The sequence below is a fragment of the Colias eurytheme genome, chromosome 27 (assembly GCF_061535395.1).
Source record: "Colias eurytheme isolate Ceu_HAF_F1 chromosome 27, ilColEury1 Martin Lab GWU primary, whole genome shotgun sequence".
Lineage (NCBI taxonomy): Eukaryota > Metazoa > Arthropoda > Insecta > Lepidoptera > Pieridae > Colias > Colias eurytheme.
Window position 1 is genome coordinate 826,803 of NC_143006.1, and position 17,397 is coordinate 844,199.

A 17,397-nucleotide genomic window follows, 5' to 3' on the forward strand; every position below is an offset into this window, starting at 1 on the left:
CTCAACGCCGCTAATAGGGAATGCAAATCCGTTTACTTTACAAAATCCGGATTTTGAAAAACGGATTTATACAATAATCCGGAAAATCCGGATTTAGCGGATTTTGAATGAAAAATTTGACTTTTCCGTTTGAAACGTTTATTATTATGTAAAATCAATAAAAAACATGAATCTTAGTTAAATCAAATGTATTTATATTTTTCAATACCTAGAAATTAACTAGACAAACTCTAAAATTCTAATAAAATAAAAACTTTTACACTTTGGTAAAGAAAAAACATAAAGCAGACTCCTTGTCACATCCATCAGACATAAACATTATAACAAAACATTTAATATTTTCTTAGATAATAGAAACAACATAAATTGCAAACAGAGTTTTCATCATAATATACAAACATATTAAAACGAAACAGCTTCAATTTTCTAAATCAGTAAGCAAAATCCTATTTTGCTTTTCATTCTTTATTATTAATGATGACAGTCTTTCCATCAGAGTTCTTATTTTTATCAAAATCAGTAATAACAAAATTCAAATTTTCATGAACACAACTACACACAAAGTAGGTATAACTTCAATAAACAAGATTCTACAAAGTTAAAAAAAATACTTATTAATCATAGCTAAAATAAAACATTATAAATGGAAGCTACTCCATTACTTAGCCTGTCTTCACTCGAATACTCGAAGCTGGGTAAGCTGAAATACGTTCCAGTCGACGCTTCGAATGGTGATAAATTGTTGTAAGCAAAAGTCAACAGTAATGCAATGTGATAAGATATAAATTCAAACGTATTATTTCTAGGCCCGCTTCGCGACGTGTCGCGATTCGCGCCAAATTCGACTGCTTGCGCGGGAACGGGATGCACTTACAGTGCCATCTATCGTCTAACGCAAGAAACATTAAAACCTATAAATATTGTAATACTGTGCTAATATGTTCGAAAAATCCGGATTCCATTTTTTAAATCCGGATTTAAAAGCCTATTTAAATTCGAGCAAAATCCGGATTTATCGGATTTCGGGTAATCCGGATTGCATTCCCTAGCCGCTAATATACAGGGTGTACCAAAAAGTAGTGATGAACGGAAGCTGAGAGGTAGAGGACCTAGAGGGCTATCCGAATCACCCCCATGTATGTTATGCGATTTTTCGTATTTTCGGAGTTATGACGATTTTTTCAATTTTTCACCTATCGCCGAGTACGATGATATTTTCACTCATGCTGACGTCAATGATTGCGGAAGATGCTTGATTTTTTTTGTGTGCTAAGCTGAAAGATAGGCCAATTCAGTATGGTAACATTTACTATCGTTAGATCTTTGAATGGAATAAAAAAAAGAATTAAATGGCAAGAAAGATAAAATTACCCAGTATGTTCACCACTTCAAGGGCCCGTAAAAAAATAAAATCACATAAAAAAAGTTTTCCGTTTGACTTTTAAAAACTTGCTCTATCTATCAGATAGCTACCCTGAAAATTTCATTTTATTATTCAGAAGGCTTCAATCGAAAAATTTTAATCTAAATGTGGTAAGTGCAAAAATTGAATTAACATGATGATCATTAAAACCAATAAATAGGTGTTTAATTACCAGAAATTTTTAAAATAACCCCGCTGTTGCTCAATGCAAGTGCGACATCACCGTAAAAAGTTGTCTTTTAAATGTCTGAATGCCCTTTTATCATTTTTAATGGTTTCTTCTGCTACTATGAATTTCCGGGTTATTTCGTCCAAATTGTGGCATTCTCTCAAGTAGCCGAGGTCTTTTTAATATTCCCATTGAAACAAATCAACGGGGTTTAGGTCGAGGGACCGTGGAGGCCAGGCTTTAAGGCAGGCGTCACCGGCGCATGCGCAGGCTGCAACGACCAATCCATCTTTCAGGGTATCTTTGCCCTTTAGCCTGGCCTGCACGGTCCCCGGACATAAACCCTATTGATTTTTTTCCGTGGGGATACTACAAAGACGAGAGACTGCCACAATTTGGACGAAATAACCCGGAAATTCATAGTAGCAGAAGAAACCATTAAAAATGATAAAAGGGCATTCAGACATTTAAAAGACAACTTTTTACGGTGATGTCGCACTTGCATTGAGCAACAGCGGGGTTATTTTAAAAATTTCTGGTAATTAAACACCTATTTATTGGTTTTAATGATCATCATGTTAATTCAATTTTTGCACTTACCACATTTAGATTAAAATTTTTCGATTGAAGCCTTCTGAATAATAAAATGAAATTTTCAGGGTAGCTATCTGATAGATAGAGCAAGTTTTTAAAAGTCAAACGGAAAACTTTTTTTATGTGATTTTATTTTTTTACGGGCCCTTGAAGTGGTGAACATACTGGGTAATTTTATCTTTCTTGCCATTTAATTCTTTTTTTATTCCATTCAAAGATCTAACGATAGTAAATGTTACCATACTGAATTGGCCTATCTTTCAGCTTAGCACACAAAAAAAATCAAGCATCTTCCGCAATCATTGACGTCAGCATGAGTGAAAATATCATCGTACTCGGCGATAGGTGAAAAATTGAAAAAATCGTCATAACTCCGAAAATACGAAAAATCGCATAACATACATGGGGGTGATTCGGATACCCCTCTAGATCCTCTACCTCTCAGCTTCCGTTCATCACTACTTTTTGGTACACCCTGTATAAAGAAGTTTTCACTTCAAAAATAATAAAAAAAATCGAAAAAATTGCAAAATGTTTTTATCATGATATAGTTTTATGTCATAAAAAAAATCACTTTTGTAATCAAACAAATATATTATACATACTCAAAAATATTCCCATACATAATATTAATATGTAAAAAAAGTTGAGACCGCCCGAACAGGGACTTGAACCCTGGACCCTTGGATTAAAAGTCCAATGCTCTACCGACTGAGCTATCCGGGCCATATCCAAGATTCTCATTTTATCGATTGTTTTCTATTTTATATAGAACTAGCGACCCGCCCCGGCTTCGCACGGGTGCAATGCTGATACTAAATACCTACTATACAGAAAAATTGTGAACGTTGTATAGGTATAAAAATATAGCGGCCCGCTCCGGCCTCCGGCATCGCACGGGTATAAAATACATAGCCGAGCGGCCGCAAACGCTACGTCCTGCAATTTTTAAATCTGTAATATCTTCGAAAATATTCACTTAAATCATACGGTGTAAAGGGCCATATAGATCTATATTAAATGAACAATGTATCCATGGTATTTAATTGGTTAAGGATTAATGCTGTATTGGTTAAAATCGCTTCGAAAATTAGCCATTATTTGTCGTAAAAAGTAAATGACAAAAAAAAGTTATTGTGGGTTATCCATAAGAGATAGACATATACCATCGCGGACTTTTCTGTAGACCTTTTCAATGTGTATAATACTTAGTACATTATTTTGATAAAACTCGTAGGGTTCAGCCTGCGTTTGCAATGTAAGCGGAATAAATGTAATTTTTTACGACATCACATTAGAAACCTCAAAAATAACAGTACTTCTCCACTACTTAATGGATCTTATTATACATATAAACCTTCCTCTTGAATCACTCTATCTATTAAAAAAAACCGCATCAAAATCCGTTGCGTACTTTCAAAGATTTAAGCGTACAAAGGGACATAGGGACATAGGGACATAGGGACAGGGAAAGCGACTTTGTTTTATACTATGTAGTGATTCAACTTTTACCCACGATGTTAAGAAAAAATTTAATGTTAAATTATTTATTTTTCTTTATTTAAGTACTTATATTAGTAGGCATATTACATATAGAAAATTCAAATGAAGCTTCAAATTACATAATTTGTGACATACAAACAAGAACAACATAAGATGATTTTAAATGCGCTAGAAAATAGGTATTACTAATATTATTTAATATTTATATGATTGCAAATGCGAGGTCTACTTTATTAAAATTCAATATAAAAACACGACATAATCAACTAAAATTTCCTCTTAAAAATACCACAGGATAATCCAACATAAGCGAATTATAATTTCATCACATAAAAATTATTATTACACATGACAGGTGTGCGGGAGGCCTTTCTTAGAAGGGCTGTGACGTCATCGCTCGTGGCATCTCAAAATTTGACGCAAAAAAAGTTGACGTCTCTATCGCGGAAATAAATATTTCGTTTATGTTTTTGCTTGTTGCTAACCAGTTTTTGCATAATCTGTGAGTTCTTGGAGGTTTTGGATTCGATTGTAATTTTTATTTTTATAAAAATTTAATCGCGTTTTTTGTAAAAGCTTTCAAAAATATATGCTAGGCTTAATATTATTATTTATTATCTGTGGCTAGGCCATGCAAATTGTGGAAATATCAAGGGAAACATAGAATTTTAGACATGACTATAGTGAACTTAGGTAGTGTACATACTATGCATATACCTAGTAAATAAATACAATAAAAAATAATAATTATTATGAAGAATGTTACAATAAAAAATATATTTTTACTTATAGTAGTAGTAAAAGTTAGTTCAAACATTATAAATTATAATATTATCACTAAACCATAATCTGTGTATGAAAATGTGTATAATTAGTTAAGCTTTTAGTCCAAAAATAAAATTATTTGTTATTGAGAGTCTAAAGATAACATATTTACGTATAGAGTATAATATCATATCCACACTTTTTATTACGAATTAAAACCTGTGTACCAAATGTAATCCTTTTCCAATCTATACTAATATTATAAAGCTGAAGAGTTTTTGTTTGATTGAACGTGCTAATCTCAGGAACTACTAGGCCAATTTGAAAAATTATTTCTGTGTTAGATAGCCCATTTATCGAGAAAGGCTATAATCATCCCGCTAAGACCAACAGGAGCTAAGCAATGCGGGTGAAACCGCGGGGCACTACTAACTTTCCGCCCGCGGCTTCGCCCGCGCAGACAAAGAAAAACCCGCATAGTTCCCGTTCCCGTGGGATTTCCGGGATTGCGTCATTTTCTCGGGATAAAAAGTAGCCTATGTCCTTTCTCGGGTATCAAAATACCTATCTCCATACCAAATTTCATGAAAATTGGTTTAGTAGTTTAGGCGTGATTGAGTAACAGACAGACAGACAGAGTTACTTTCCCATTTATAATATTAGTATGGATAGGCTTCTTCGATAAATGGGCTATCTAACACTGAAATAATTTTTAAAATCGGACCAGTAGTTCCTGAGATTAGCGCGCTCAAACAAACAAACTCTTCAGCTTTATAATTTTAGTATAGATTTCTTTAAAGGGGTCCATAAATTACGTGACGGGAAGTTTTATCAAATCTCATCTAACCTTACGTTGGGGAGATGGGGGGTCTCGACTCTCGGCAAATATCAAAAATTGAATAAAACACCTCACGTTACTTATGAACGCCCCCAAAAGAGAAATACCAACACCTAAAAAACGGTATCTTTAAAATATTTTTTTCTTTTCTACAAAAAAACTAAACTGACATCAAATGGGTATTATACAAAGTTTTATTGGTGCCAACCGAAAGAACAGCTTTCAAATAAAAAAGAGCGTGTGTGCTGAGCACACGTGTCAGAAGTGAAACTTCTATGGCAAGATTCAAAAATACCAAAATCATCGCCATGACGCGACCTTGAAATTCTACTCATAACGCGCCTATAGAAGTTTCACTTCAAAAAAGAATTATTATCAAAATCAGTTCACACAGTCCAAAGTTCTGAGGTACCAAACCCAAAAAAATCATAAACTATTTGAGAACCTTTTATGAAGTCGGTTCAAAAATAAAAGGTCAATGAACGTTTAATTACTGATGCGTGAAAAATGGATGTGTTTTAATTAATTTATTTTGAAACCTTAATCATTAATTACAATGATATTTATCTATTGTTTTTAATACTGATAATCCTATTTTTTTATCTATATCTATTTATTATTGTGACTAAAAGAACGGACCCTGAAAAAGATTGCCATTTCTAAGGCAACTAGCAATCCATATCCATCCAATCCATCGATTTTACCCATAGTACATCTATACTAATATAAAGCAGAAGAGTTTGTTTGTTTAAACGCGCTAATCTGAGGAACCACCAGCCGGATTGACAAAAAATTATATCTCTGTTAGATAGTCTGTTTATCCAGGAAGGCTTATAGGCTATATCATCACTGAGAGCAATGCGAGTAAAACCGAGGGGCACTGCTTTTATAGGCATATCATATAGCCTTTAGCACTTATGGATCTCCTACATAATTCAACGGTGACAGACTTATTGAAATCGGTCCAGTGCCTCATGAGATTTGCGCGTTCAAACAAACATACTCATCAGCTTCATATTATTAGAACAGATTAAGCCTAATCTAAAGACACCGCTTCAGTAACAATTCATCAAATTATTTATTTTGTGTCAAAAATATATACATATTTTTGACATATTTTGACAAATAAATGATATAAAGTCTATCACAATAACCTTTTTAGTACAATAAAAAAATTTATTTATTTATAGTTAATATTCATATTATAATATTTATTCACAGTTAACTCATCAAAGAATCTCAACAATAATGTACAAAGTTCTGCTATTTGCCGCCGCGGCGCTGCTGTGCGACTCCCGCGCGTCCAACATCAATCGACATATGAAAATATTAGACATGGACAATCATATAGAGAGCAATAATTGTGAGTATAATTATATTAATAACTATAATTTATAATATTTTAAAGAAGTGTATGATTTTTTTGTTTGTTCGTTACTATTTAACTCAAAAACTACTCGATTATATTTTGATCTGAGAAAGTTAGGCTAAGCCAGAAATATTTCTGCAATAAGCAAACAATATTTTTTGCTTATTTCTATTTACCAAGTAGATACCTAACCTCTGAAATTATTGGATCGAATTTGAAATTTCATCCTCCAATAGAAATTTATTCAACAACTTACATAAAAATACTTTATTTTGGAAGCACTTTTGAATCCTCATAACATAGTTTTACCGTTTACCACCGATTCGGAAAGCAGTTTCTACGGAGAAGAAATTGCAAGAAACTCCGTAATTGTTTAAAATCATGTTTTTACATTACATTATAATTACTTAATTAATTAAAACATTAATTCCAGTAGTACCCCGTCAACAAACAAAACGCTTCATAACCCTAACAAAAAGACCCGCGGCTAAACTATCCCACACCGCGGGAACTACACTCGAACTCACTTGTGAAGCGATCGCTGCGCCAGCGCCATCTGTCCATTGGTTTAGGAACGACGCACCTGTTACTGAGGTATGGATAACTTCCTTCTACTATAATTAATAAAATAACTATTTAATATTCACTACATAGTATAAAACAAAGTCGCTTTCACTGTTCCTATGTCCCTTTGTATGCTGTAATCTTTAAAACTACGTATCGGATTTTAATGCGGTTATTTTTAATTTTTTGATTCAAGAGGAAGTTTAGTAATAATGAATTAGCGGGCGAAGCCGTGGGCGGTAAGCTAGTAATATTGTAAATGCGAAAGTTTGTGAGGATGGATATAATATGTGTATGTGTATGTAGGTATGTTTCTTAATGTTTACTGTGTCAATTAAAATGTAAGGTGTTGCAAAAATTAATTGCGAATGTTAATTTACATATTATGTATGTGCTAAAAATCCTTTATTTTTATTTTTAGGTATCCATTTTTTTTAATCAGCAATAAGCAACTATATGATGTGTAGAAATTGTTATTATAGTATTTTAGATAGCAAGCTTAACTTTTAAACAAGTCTATTCACACAATTAAGGGGAAGTTCAAGTTCCTGAGATAAGCGCGTTTAAACAAACATAAAAACTCTTCAGCCTTTTAATATTAGTATAGTATAGATTTATTTATTTACGGCATTTATTGTTTGTTGTCTACGACTTATAATAATTCTTTGCGTTACACAGCCAATTAACAAATAAATCTTCTTTCCAGTACGACAAAGAATCGAACGAAATAATCGATACCAATGCCTCATCCCTTGGGCGTGTGAGTTCGACCCTGTTGGTGTCCCGCGCGGGGCCGCGCGTGAAGTACACGTGCCTTGTTGTGTCGGGGCCCTCCACGGTGCGGGCCTCTACTGTTGTGTACAGTGATGGTATGTATTATTAGTACTAATAATAATAATAAATAAATAAATGTGTGCGTGTATTTGTGTACACACGTAAGAAGTGAAACTTCTTTTTGACCTTATTTTTCAAAAAATAATTTACTATATGCAACTTTACAGAAATACGTCAATTACGCGTGGTAGGGATAAAAGCAAGATGGCGCGTAACGGAAAAATGTTACACTAAATTTTTTTCCAACCCCGATAAAGAAGTTTCACTTCAATGAATATTTCAGGACAATTTTCACACACGGCACGATCTGATCACATACTAAGCTTTCGCTTGTGTTATGGAAACCAGATGGCTGATAAACATACATGTATAATTTTAAATACATACTTATGTAGATAATTAACACACAGACACAGAGCAAACATCTGTGTTCATCACACAACTATTTGCCCCGGGTGGGAATCGAACCCACGACCTCCGGCTTGGAAGGCAGGGCCACTACCAACCAAGCCAACCGGTCAGTCAAGTCAATAATATGGATGAAAATGAAGTAAATAAAATAAATCACATCTAAGTGATAAGAATAAGCTACATATGTATGTGTTTTGCTTTGCTAACAATACATGAGTAATTAGTTTCATCAAAAAGTAATAAATTAATAAAATGAAAAAAGGACTCGTGTGCCGAATTCACGTGTCAGTAGGTAGTGAAACTTCTTTGGCAAGATTCAAAGATACCAAAATTGTCGCCTTACTCCATGACGTGACGGTATTCCCATAACGCGGCGTTCCAAATTTACTCTCAACACGTCTGAAGAAGTTTCACTTCAATAAATAAACACGATCATAATGAAACAGTTTTATTTAAATTTTCACAATATATTTACCTACATACAATAAAACATAAAAATACAATAAAATACAAGAATTTGAAATTATTACTATCTGTAATACATAATATAATATTACTAAAACTCTATAAATCGTTTTTAAAAAATACACTTTCCTTGATTACCCATACATCAATCGATAGCCTTGAATTATAATGTACAGAATACACAAAAACATTAAGCAGACGTTAGAAAGCTTCACATATTTTACTAAACCTTTCCACTCACCACTAGATGGCACAGAGCTATCAGAGCGTTCCAAACTGGTCCCACTAGCGCCACGCATCCTCGTTTCATACAAAGTGTTCGTGGACATAATTGGAACGAACGTGGCGCTTTAGTTTAATTACTTACCCCGATATTATTTCTGTATACACGCTTTAGCTTAACCACAACTCAATACACTACATTTTTTTAGGCAAAATACAAATTTATAATATTTACGCTCTTTTAATATTATTAAAGAATATTAACAACAACATTAACACAACCACTAAATCTAACTCTTTCTACTCCCCACTAGATGGCAGCACAGAATTATCAGAGCGTTCCAAACTGGTCCCACTAGCGCCACGCATCCTCGTTTCATACAAAGTGTTCGTGGACATAATTGGAACTAATGTCGCGTTGCCGTGCCGCGTGCGGGGACATCCAAGGCCTAATGTGGTATGGAAGGATAATAATGGAAAAGTTGTTAAGAATGATCAGAGGATGAAGGTAATTTTTGTGTTTATTGGTTTTTAGCGGTCTCAAGCGAAATCTTATTGAAGTGAAAACTTCTTTAGCGGCGTTGAGCACTTTTTCTGTAATGGGTATAAAATCTTAAACTCGCGTCAGGACACGTGACCTGATCGAAAAAGCGTAAGACGGATACCATTCCAAAATATCAAACATGCTCAACGTTAATAATCAAGTTTTCACTTCTGTCGGCACTCCCCCAGTGCAACCCTTCTTTTTGTATATTATAGAATAACTCAATAACATAATAAGACTGTGTATCTCTGATGGACCTATTCCATATAATCTTGGCGAAAATGTTATAAGTATAATCTAGGATAATCTAATTTGGTGGATATTTGCTTTGATTCGTATTCAATTTTTTCTAAAAATATTGTTAATTACTTTAAATATAGTTACGTTAGTCATAAAATAAATTAACATATGAAACGCTATGTTGATTTAGTTGGTACAATTTAAGTAAGTTTATGATATTCTAAATGAATTGTCCTTACCTATAATTGGTAGATACATCCTTACCATTTATATACTTCTAGATTTAAGCTTGCAATGATTTATATGTATTTACTGTTGGTTTGGCGTAATAAATAAATAAATAAATAAATAGGATAATAATAATTAATAATCGTAATTTTTTACCTAAATAAGCTTCTAATAAACTTGTCGTAAATAATGGTTGTTTATATTTAAGACTTTAATTATGTCTATCATAAAATTATACTCAGGTAGATTAGAATATGTCCTTACCTAATTACAATTTTACTCTTTGTTAAGTAAAATTAAGGGCATAAAATTATTCTTAGAACTAATTAATAACTGAACTCAATACATTTTAAAATTATAATTGTACCTATTATTTATTTATAACTAGCGGTCCGCCCCGGCTTCGCCCGTGGTACATATTTACGTTTTCTCTACATGAAAACCATCCGCGTACTTCAAGGAATATAATAAAAAAAGAATTATCGAAATCGGTTCAGCCGTTCTCGAGTTATGCGCTTACCAACACATTTTGCGATTCATTTTTATATATAAGATGAAAATAATATCATTTCAATATTTAAACCACACACACGTCACAATTGTCAAAGTTCTGCAACTCGTCACTAGATGGCGCTGAAATAAAATGTGATTTATTAACCAAATAATATGATGAATAAATTGCATTAAAAACGTAATTTCTAAATATAATTTAAAAGTCCGCCCCGGCTTCGCCCGTGGTACTTGTGTTTTGTTTAAACTATCCTATCTCCCAAGTTGGATCGAACTGCACATGGTGTGCGAATATCTTTCTTAATACTATTATAATTATAAAGGCGAAAGTTTGTAAGGATGTATGGATGTATGGATGTTTGTTACTCTTTCACGTAAAAACTACTGAACCGATTACAATGAAATTTAACACACATATATAGGGTAACTTGGATTAACACATAGGATAGGTTTTATCCCGGAAATCCCACGGGAACGGGAACTATGCGGGTTTTTCTTTGACTGCGCGAGCGAAGCCGCGGGCGGAAACCTAGTTTTATTATAATCGGTTAAGTGGTTTAGGAATTAGGAGCCCATTGAGGACAAACATTGTGACACGAGATTTATATATATTAAGATTATAAGTATTATATATTATATTTTATCCCCAGGTGCTCCGTTCAGGCGAGCTAGTAATCGCGGGGCTCCGCTGGGAAGACATGGGCGAGTTTAGTTGTCACGCCAGTAATATATTTGGTTCCGCTGAAATTAAAACCTTCGTTTATCCGGCTCGAGTAAGTTTTTATGTTTTTTGTCTGATTTTAAAGTTATTATTTGACGTTAGAGGCCAGAGGTCGTGGGTTCGATTCCCACCCGGGGCAAATATTAGTGTGATGAACATAAATGTTTGCTCTGTGCCTGGGTGTTAATTATCTATATAATTATGTAGGTATTTTAAATATTATAATTGTGTATTCTATATAATTATATGTATGTTTATCAGCCATCTGGTTTCCATAACACGAGCGAAAGCTTAGTATGGGATCAGATCGTGCCGTGTGTGAAAATTGTCCTGAAATAATTATTTATTTATTTATTTTTATGACTTATAGTAAAAATCAATGATCTAATTAACACAAGTCTGTTTCTCTAATATTATCTCAAAATCTCCTGAACGGATTTAATAAAACCTAACAGTTTATTGCATTACCTGATTTCATTGACCACATATTATATACTAAATAAAATTTAATTAAAAATACCTGCGTTTTTTAAACGTTTATTATATGAAGATAGCTTTATTTCAGCCGGACGACAAAGATGGATAATGCTGAAGCAAAACAAAGCAAGTTTACTTAACACGATGTTCCTGTTACTTATAAGAGCACTTCACACGAACGGCGAAACGCTGCGTTTTTTATATTTATTTTTATTGTTTTTAGACGAATCTTCCTAGAACTTTACATATTTGTATTTTAATATTGTATTCATGTAAATATTTCTGACCAATAGTATTGTGAATTAAAAGAAAAATGATGTTCAAAATATGAAATTAAAACCGTTTAAAAGTATTTGTATTCTTGGTTCTAAGTAAATCTAAGTCAACTTAAACTTACTTAGAACAAATATGTGGGTTTTGGTTTATACAAGTAATAGTTATAGGATGTTATCAATATTGTGAAAAACAGTACAAAAACCTATCTATATCTAATAATACATGTGATTTTAATTTTTTATTAATGTTTTTAAAGAAAATGTGTATCAAAATTAATTTTGTTGCTATTTCTTTTTGAATATTCAAAATTTTCTTTTTAACGAAGTCCATCTCCATGTTTTAATGTTATTCACACATTACAAAACTGTATACCACCACGTCTTACTTTAGTCTATCGAAATGTTAAAATCCATCAAAATCGGTTCAGCCGTTCTGTTGTTATAACCCAACATACTGTCGCATTTATTTTAATATAAACTTGGTGCGGCTGGTCCCGCCTATAGAGGCTTTCAATTTTTTGCCTTTAAATATATAAAATTGTTAAAATATTAATAATTATGTAAAAGATATTATATTGTGATTTTTAATACTTATGTAGGACTGTGATTGAAATAAATACATTTGAACGGATTGTGTTGTTTTTATTGTACCTACCCACTTCAACTATCACTACCTACACATCATCACTACATAGTATAAAACAAAGTCGCTTTTTCTGTCCCTATGTCCCTATACATATATGCTTAAATCTTTAAAACTCCGCAACGGATTTAGATGTGGTTTTTTTTAATAGATAGAGTGATTCAAGAGGAAGGTTTTAGTACATAATATATAATTTATTAGGTTTTAGACAAAGCGGGCGAAGCCGCGGGCGGTAAGCTAGTACATCATAAAGTATCATCTATACTAATATTATAAAGCTGAAGAGTTTGTGTGTATGTTTGTTTGTTTGAACGCGCTAATCTCAGGAACAACTGGTCCGATTTGTAAAATTCTTTCGGTGTTAGATAGCCCATTTATCGAGGAAGACTATAGGCTATATATCATCACGCTAAGATCAACGGTTTTACCCGCATTGCTACGCTCATATTGATCTTAGCGTGATGGTAGGTATATATAATTAATGGTTTATCTAACAGTGAAATAATTTTACAAATCGGACCAGTTGTTCCTGAGATTAGCGCGTTCAAACAAACAAACTTGTCAGCTTAATAATATTAGTATTGGTTATAGAATATATAATATTTGTTTAGATTAAATGCTCAATTAAACTATAGATATGTATTATGTAGGTTTACACGGATCCACTTAGTTTCTAAGTTACGACCTAAATATTTGCACCTGTCAAAGTGTAAACGAACCAATGATTTATAACATAAGTTGAAATATTAATTTGCATGTTGTATGTAAGTTATGTAAGTGATCATTTTGCAAAGTTACTAGAAGTAAAAATATGAAATTGTGTTTATATTTAAAATAACCCATCTCATTCATTCGTACTTACTACTTAAATATCTAATAATAAAATAATTAACAAAATCCTTACCGCCTATAGAGGTATTAAGTCAGAAATAAACCTTTAAATGCGAGACACTAGCTATCAAATCCATACTAATATTTGTATACGTAGTATATTATTATTAGTCTGTGCTAATATTATAAATGCGAAAGTAACTCTGTCTGTCTGTCTGTTACTCAATCACGCCTAAACTACTGAACCAATTTTCATGAAATTTGGTATGGAGATATTTTGATACCCGAGAAAGGACATAGGCTACTTTTTATCCCGGGAAAATGACGCAATCCTGGAAATCCCACGGGAACGGGAACTATGCGGGTTGTTCTTTGACTGCGCGGGCGAAGCCGCGGGCGGAAACCTAGTAAAATAATAATTATCAAAATCGGTCCCTCGAAAGTACAGAGGTAAAAACCTAAAAAAGAACGTGTGTGTTAAGCACACGTGTCAGAAGTGAAACTTCTTTGGCAAGATTCAAAGATACCAAAACCGTCGCCTTACTCCATGACGTGACAGTCTTGCCATGACGTGACCGTAAAAATTTTCTCTAAACGCGGTTAAAGAAATTTCACTTAAAAAATTCAGTTTAATTGAGAAATTCATCCTTTTTTTAAGTAGGTTGGAAATATCAAAATGCGATAGTTTCAAGGGAAATATGTTTTAAATTCATAAAATTACAATATCTGAACGGATGTGAATGAAATCTCAGAATATTTGAATAACCTATTTGCAATAATATGTAAAACTACTGCTCTAATTTTGATGATATTTCTTTGTGTTCAAGTTTATTTGGCAAGTTACTTTTTCTTTAAAATTATTTGAAATAAAGCTGAACCGTTAAAAGTTGTTCTGCCAAGACATATGAAAAATAAGTATATTACGACCAATTTTCAGACCATCCATAATCCAGATCCATGGATATAAATTTTCATCAAATAGGTCCGTCCAATGGTCCAATTATTGTTACCGAAGTATTACAACAAAATAGTTGAATCAAAATTATTTCTTTGCAAGATACTATTCTACTCTTCTTTTAATAGGATTCTAATTAAAAAAAATTGAACTCAAGTCTATTATTATAATAAATAATATTAAATAAATAATAGACTCCAGGCCCCTGTTGAAAAAAATTATGGGTCATTTGAACCACCAGGCGACCTATCTAGAACGATATAAGAGCATAATATAATAAGATTCAGCACTGTGCCGTCACTTGTAAGCTGTCCAACTGAGTGCAAATGTACAAAAATGGTGGTCCACAAAGTCGGAATTTATTTTTATTTTCCGACAATTGCCGGGGTAAATTTGGTCATTTGATTTTGTACGGCATCTGTGTCATACTATTTATATATACTGCTTTTAATCCATTATTCCGCAACGCCATACAAAAATCATGGACACAAGGGGAAAAAATTTCTACCTGTACTTTCGAATTCTCATCTGCACTCAGTTGGACAATTCTTACAAGTGACGGCATAGTGCTGAGTCTTATTATTTTATGCTCTTATATCGTTCTAGATAGGTCACCTGGTGGTTCAAATGACCCATATTTTTTTCAACATGGGCCTGTAGTCTATAAGTGATGCAATAGAGAATATTCCTTGAAGAACGATGATGGTTCTTATGTAGAGAAAACGTAAATATGTACCACGGGCGAAGCCGGGGCGAACCGTATGCTAGTGCTTTATCTTATAAAGGGTGTCTCAGAATGTTTTTCGTTTTTTAATATGAAATAAAAATTAGAAAATTCAGTTTAAACTAGTTTTATTTAGCATCAAATTAAAGGGCAGTTCATGAATTTTATTTATGAAAAACGATCGTTTGCAAATGCGCCCCATTAGCTTGTTTACACTCGTTTAGCCTGGAGTTAGAATTTTAAATCACTCGCTGAGCATTGCTCTTGGATTAGCGTCGATTTCTTCAGTGATTCTTTGCTTCAAATCATTCAAGTTGGGTGGCAATGGATTGTTAACTTTACTTTTTAGATAGCCCCACAGAAAAAAATCAGCAGTTGTTAAATCTGGGCTTCTTGGTGGCCAAGAGATGTCTCCTCCTGAATTTCATTGTCCTGCAGAATTCGACTCGTTTAGCAGGATCATCGGGCTTCATTTCTTTAACAATAACAATTTAATAAGGGTGAAAATGCAAATCTTGGGAAATAATGCTATGCACCGTGGATTTGTTCAAATTCAAGGAAGTTGTGCGCAATCGTAGTGCCTATCGCGGGTCGTCCATAACAGACTGGCGAACGCGTTCGACGTTCATGCTCGTCCTCGATGTTCTTTTGCGCCCCGTTGATTTATCCGGCATTGTGTTCCCAGTCTCTTCAAACTTACGCACCCAATGCTTGATCAAATTAGCACTTGGCACATTTCGTAATGTTGTTATATTGAATTGTATCCTATATACGCCGAACAATAGTGTACGAATCGTTGTATTTGTAAAACGCTCGCACTCAAAATGCTCGCTGCGATCCCATGTAATTACTCATCACTCCTAAACTACAAAAACCTGCCAAGCGTTTGAGACCTCTCCCCTCCCCCCACTACCAGTGGTTGACGCATAACGGTCAGTTGAAAAACGAAAAACATTCTGAGACACCCTGTATATAAAATTCTCGTGTCACAATGTTAGTCTGCATACTCCTCCGAAACGGGTGGACCGATTCTCATGAAATTTTCTGTGCATATCGGGTAAGTCTGAGAATCGGCCAACATCTATTTTTCATATGTACCACGGGCGAAGCCGGGGCGGACCGCTAGTAATTTTATATAATGAGAAAAAATTTAAAAGATCGAAAATATTCGATCTAATTCTGCCTCGTGATCAATTTCTTTTCTTTAAAAATAATCTCTCTCTTTTTGATCCTAATTTAATCATAATATACAGTTGGGCTTTTTCTATAATTTATATGTGTTGCAATGGAGAATGTATTGGTTCGAATCGTGCTAGGCGATTACTGTAGTCACGAATCTTACTGAATATTAATATACTAATTTTGCGTTACACTTTTCGTTATAATCTACATTCTACATATAACTTGGTGGTTAAATGGTTCGAGGTTTGATGCTTGAACAAACATACATCTTTATGTACATATATTAAAATCGTAGGAAAGTCGAAACTGTACATTGAATTTTTTTTATTAATAGGTACCTACTTGGGGCGTGATGTGATCTATACAATCGATATCGAAGCCAAAAATACAGTTTTAAAAACTTTTGTCTGTTTGTCTGTATGTAAATACCTACCTATAACATGTATTATATCGCTATGACCAAAAGGAGCGGAGCAATGCGGGTAAACCCGCGGGGCACAGCTAGTATTAATATTTAATATTATATAGGAGACTCAATTTAACCAAAATATATAAAATCTATATAATAAGTAACTTGGCAACTTGATAAAAATTAATAAGAGGCACAAAATAAATGAAACTTAGGTAAATAATTCAGTAGATAATAGTGCGCAACGTTTTACAACTTATTAAAACTCTTACACATAAATTGCTGATTGGATCTTGATGAAATTTTAGCCTTAAGATAGATTCTAGTCTCGATTAGAGCCACTTGTCTATTCAAAGTGATAAGTTAACGCCCAGAATTTCATCAATATTTTTAACCACATAAATTGATTATGAAATCACAATTTATAAAAAAATGTGTGCGTGTACTAGTACACACAAAAGAAGTGAAACTTCTTTATGACCTTATTTTTCAAAAAATAAT

The 17,397-nt window shown here is 33.3% G+C and overlaps 1 protein-coding gene and 1 non-coding gene across 2 annotated transcripts in view; one reads left to right on the forward strand and one right to left on the reverse strand.

The window, feature by feature from the left end:
* LOC149896722 (neural/ectodermal development factor IMP-L2-like) overlaps positions 1 to 12,783 on the forward strand; it is a 68,957-nt gene extending 56,174 nt beyond the window's left edge. Inside the window, exons 2-7 of the mRNA XM_090117188.1 lie at positions 6,514 to 6,655; positions 7,098 to 7,255; positions 7,932 to 8,094; positions 9,472 to 9,665; positions 11,330 to 11,452; positions 11,966 to 12,783. Coding sequence (XP_089973314.1) covers positions 6,541 to 6,655; positions 7,098 to 7,255; positions 7,932 to 8,094; positions 9,472 to 9,665; positions 11,330 to 11,452; positions 11,966 to 11,986 — 774 coding nt within the window. The 5' untranslated portion in view covers positions 6,514 to 6,540 and the 3' untranslated portion in view covers positions 11,987 to 12,783. The remainder of the gene's footprint in view (positions 1 to 6,513; positions 6,656 to 7,097; positions 7,256 to 7,931; positions 8,095 to 9,471; positions 9,666 to 11,329; positions 11,453 to 11,965) is intronic.
* On the reverse strand, positions 2,840 to 2,912 carry TRNAK-UUU (transfer RNA lysine (anticodon UUU)). Its single transcript has one exon. It is a non-coding gene; the product is annotated as a tRNA-Lys (tRNA).
* Positions 12,784 to 17,397: the final 4,614 nt, after the last annotated feature.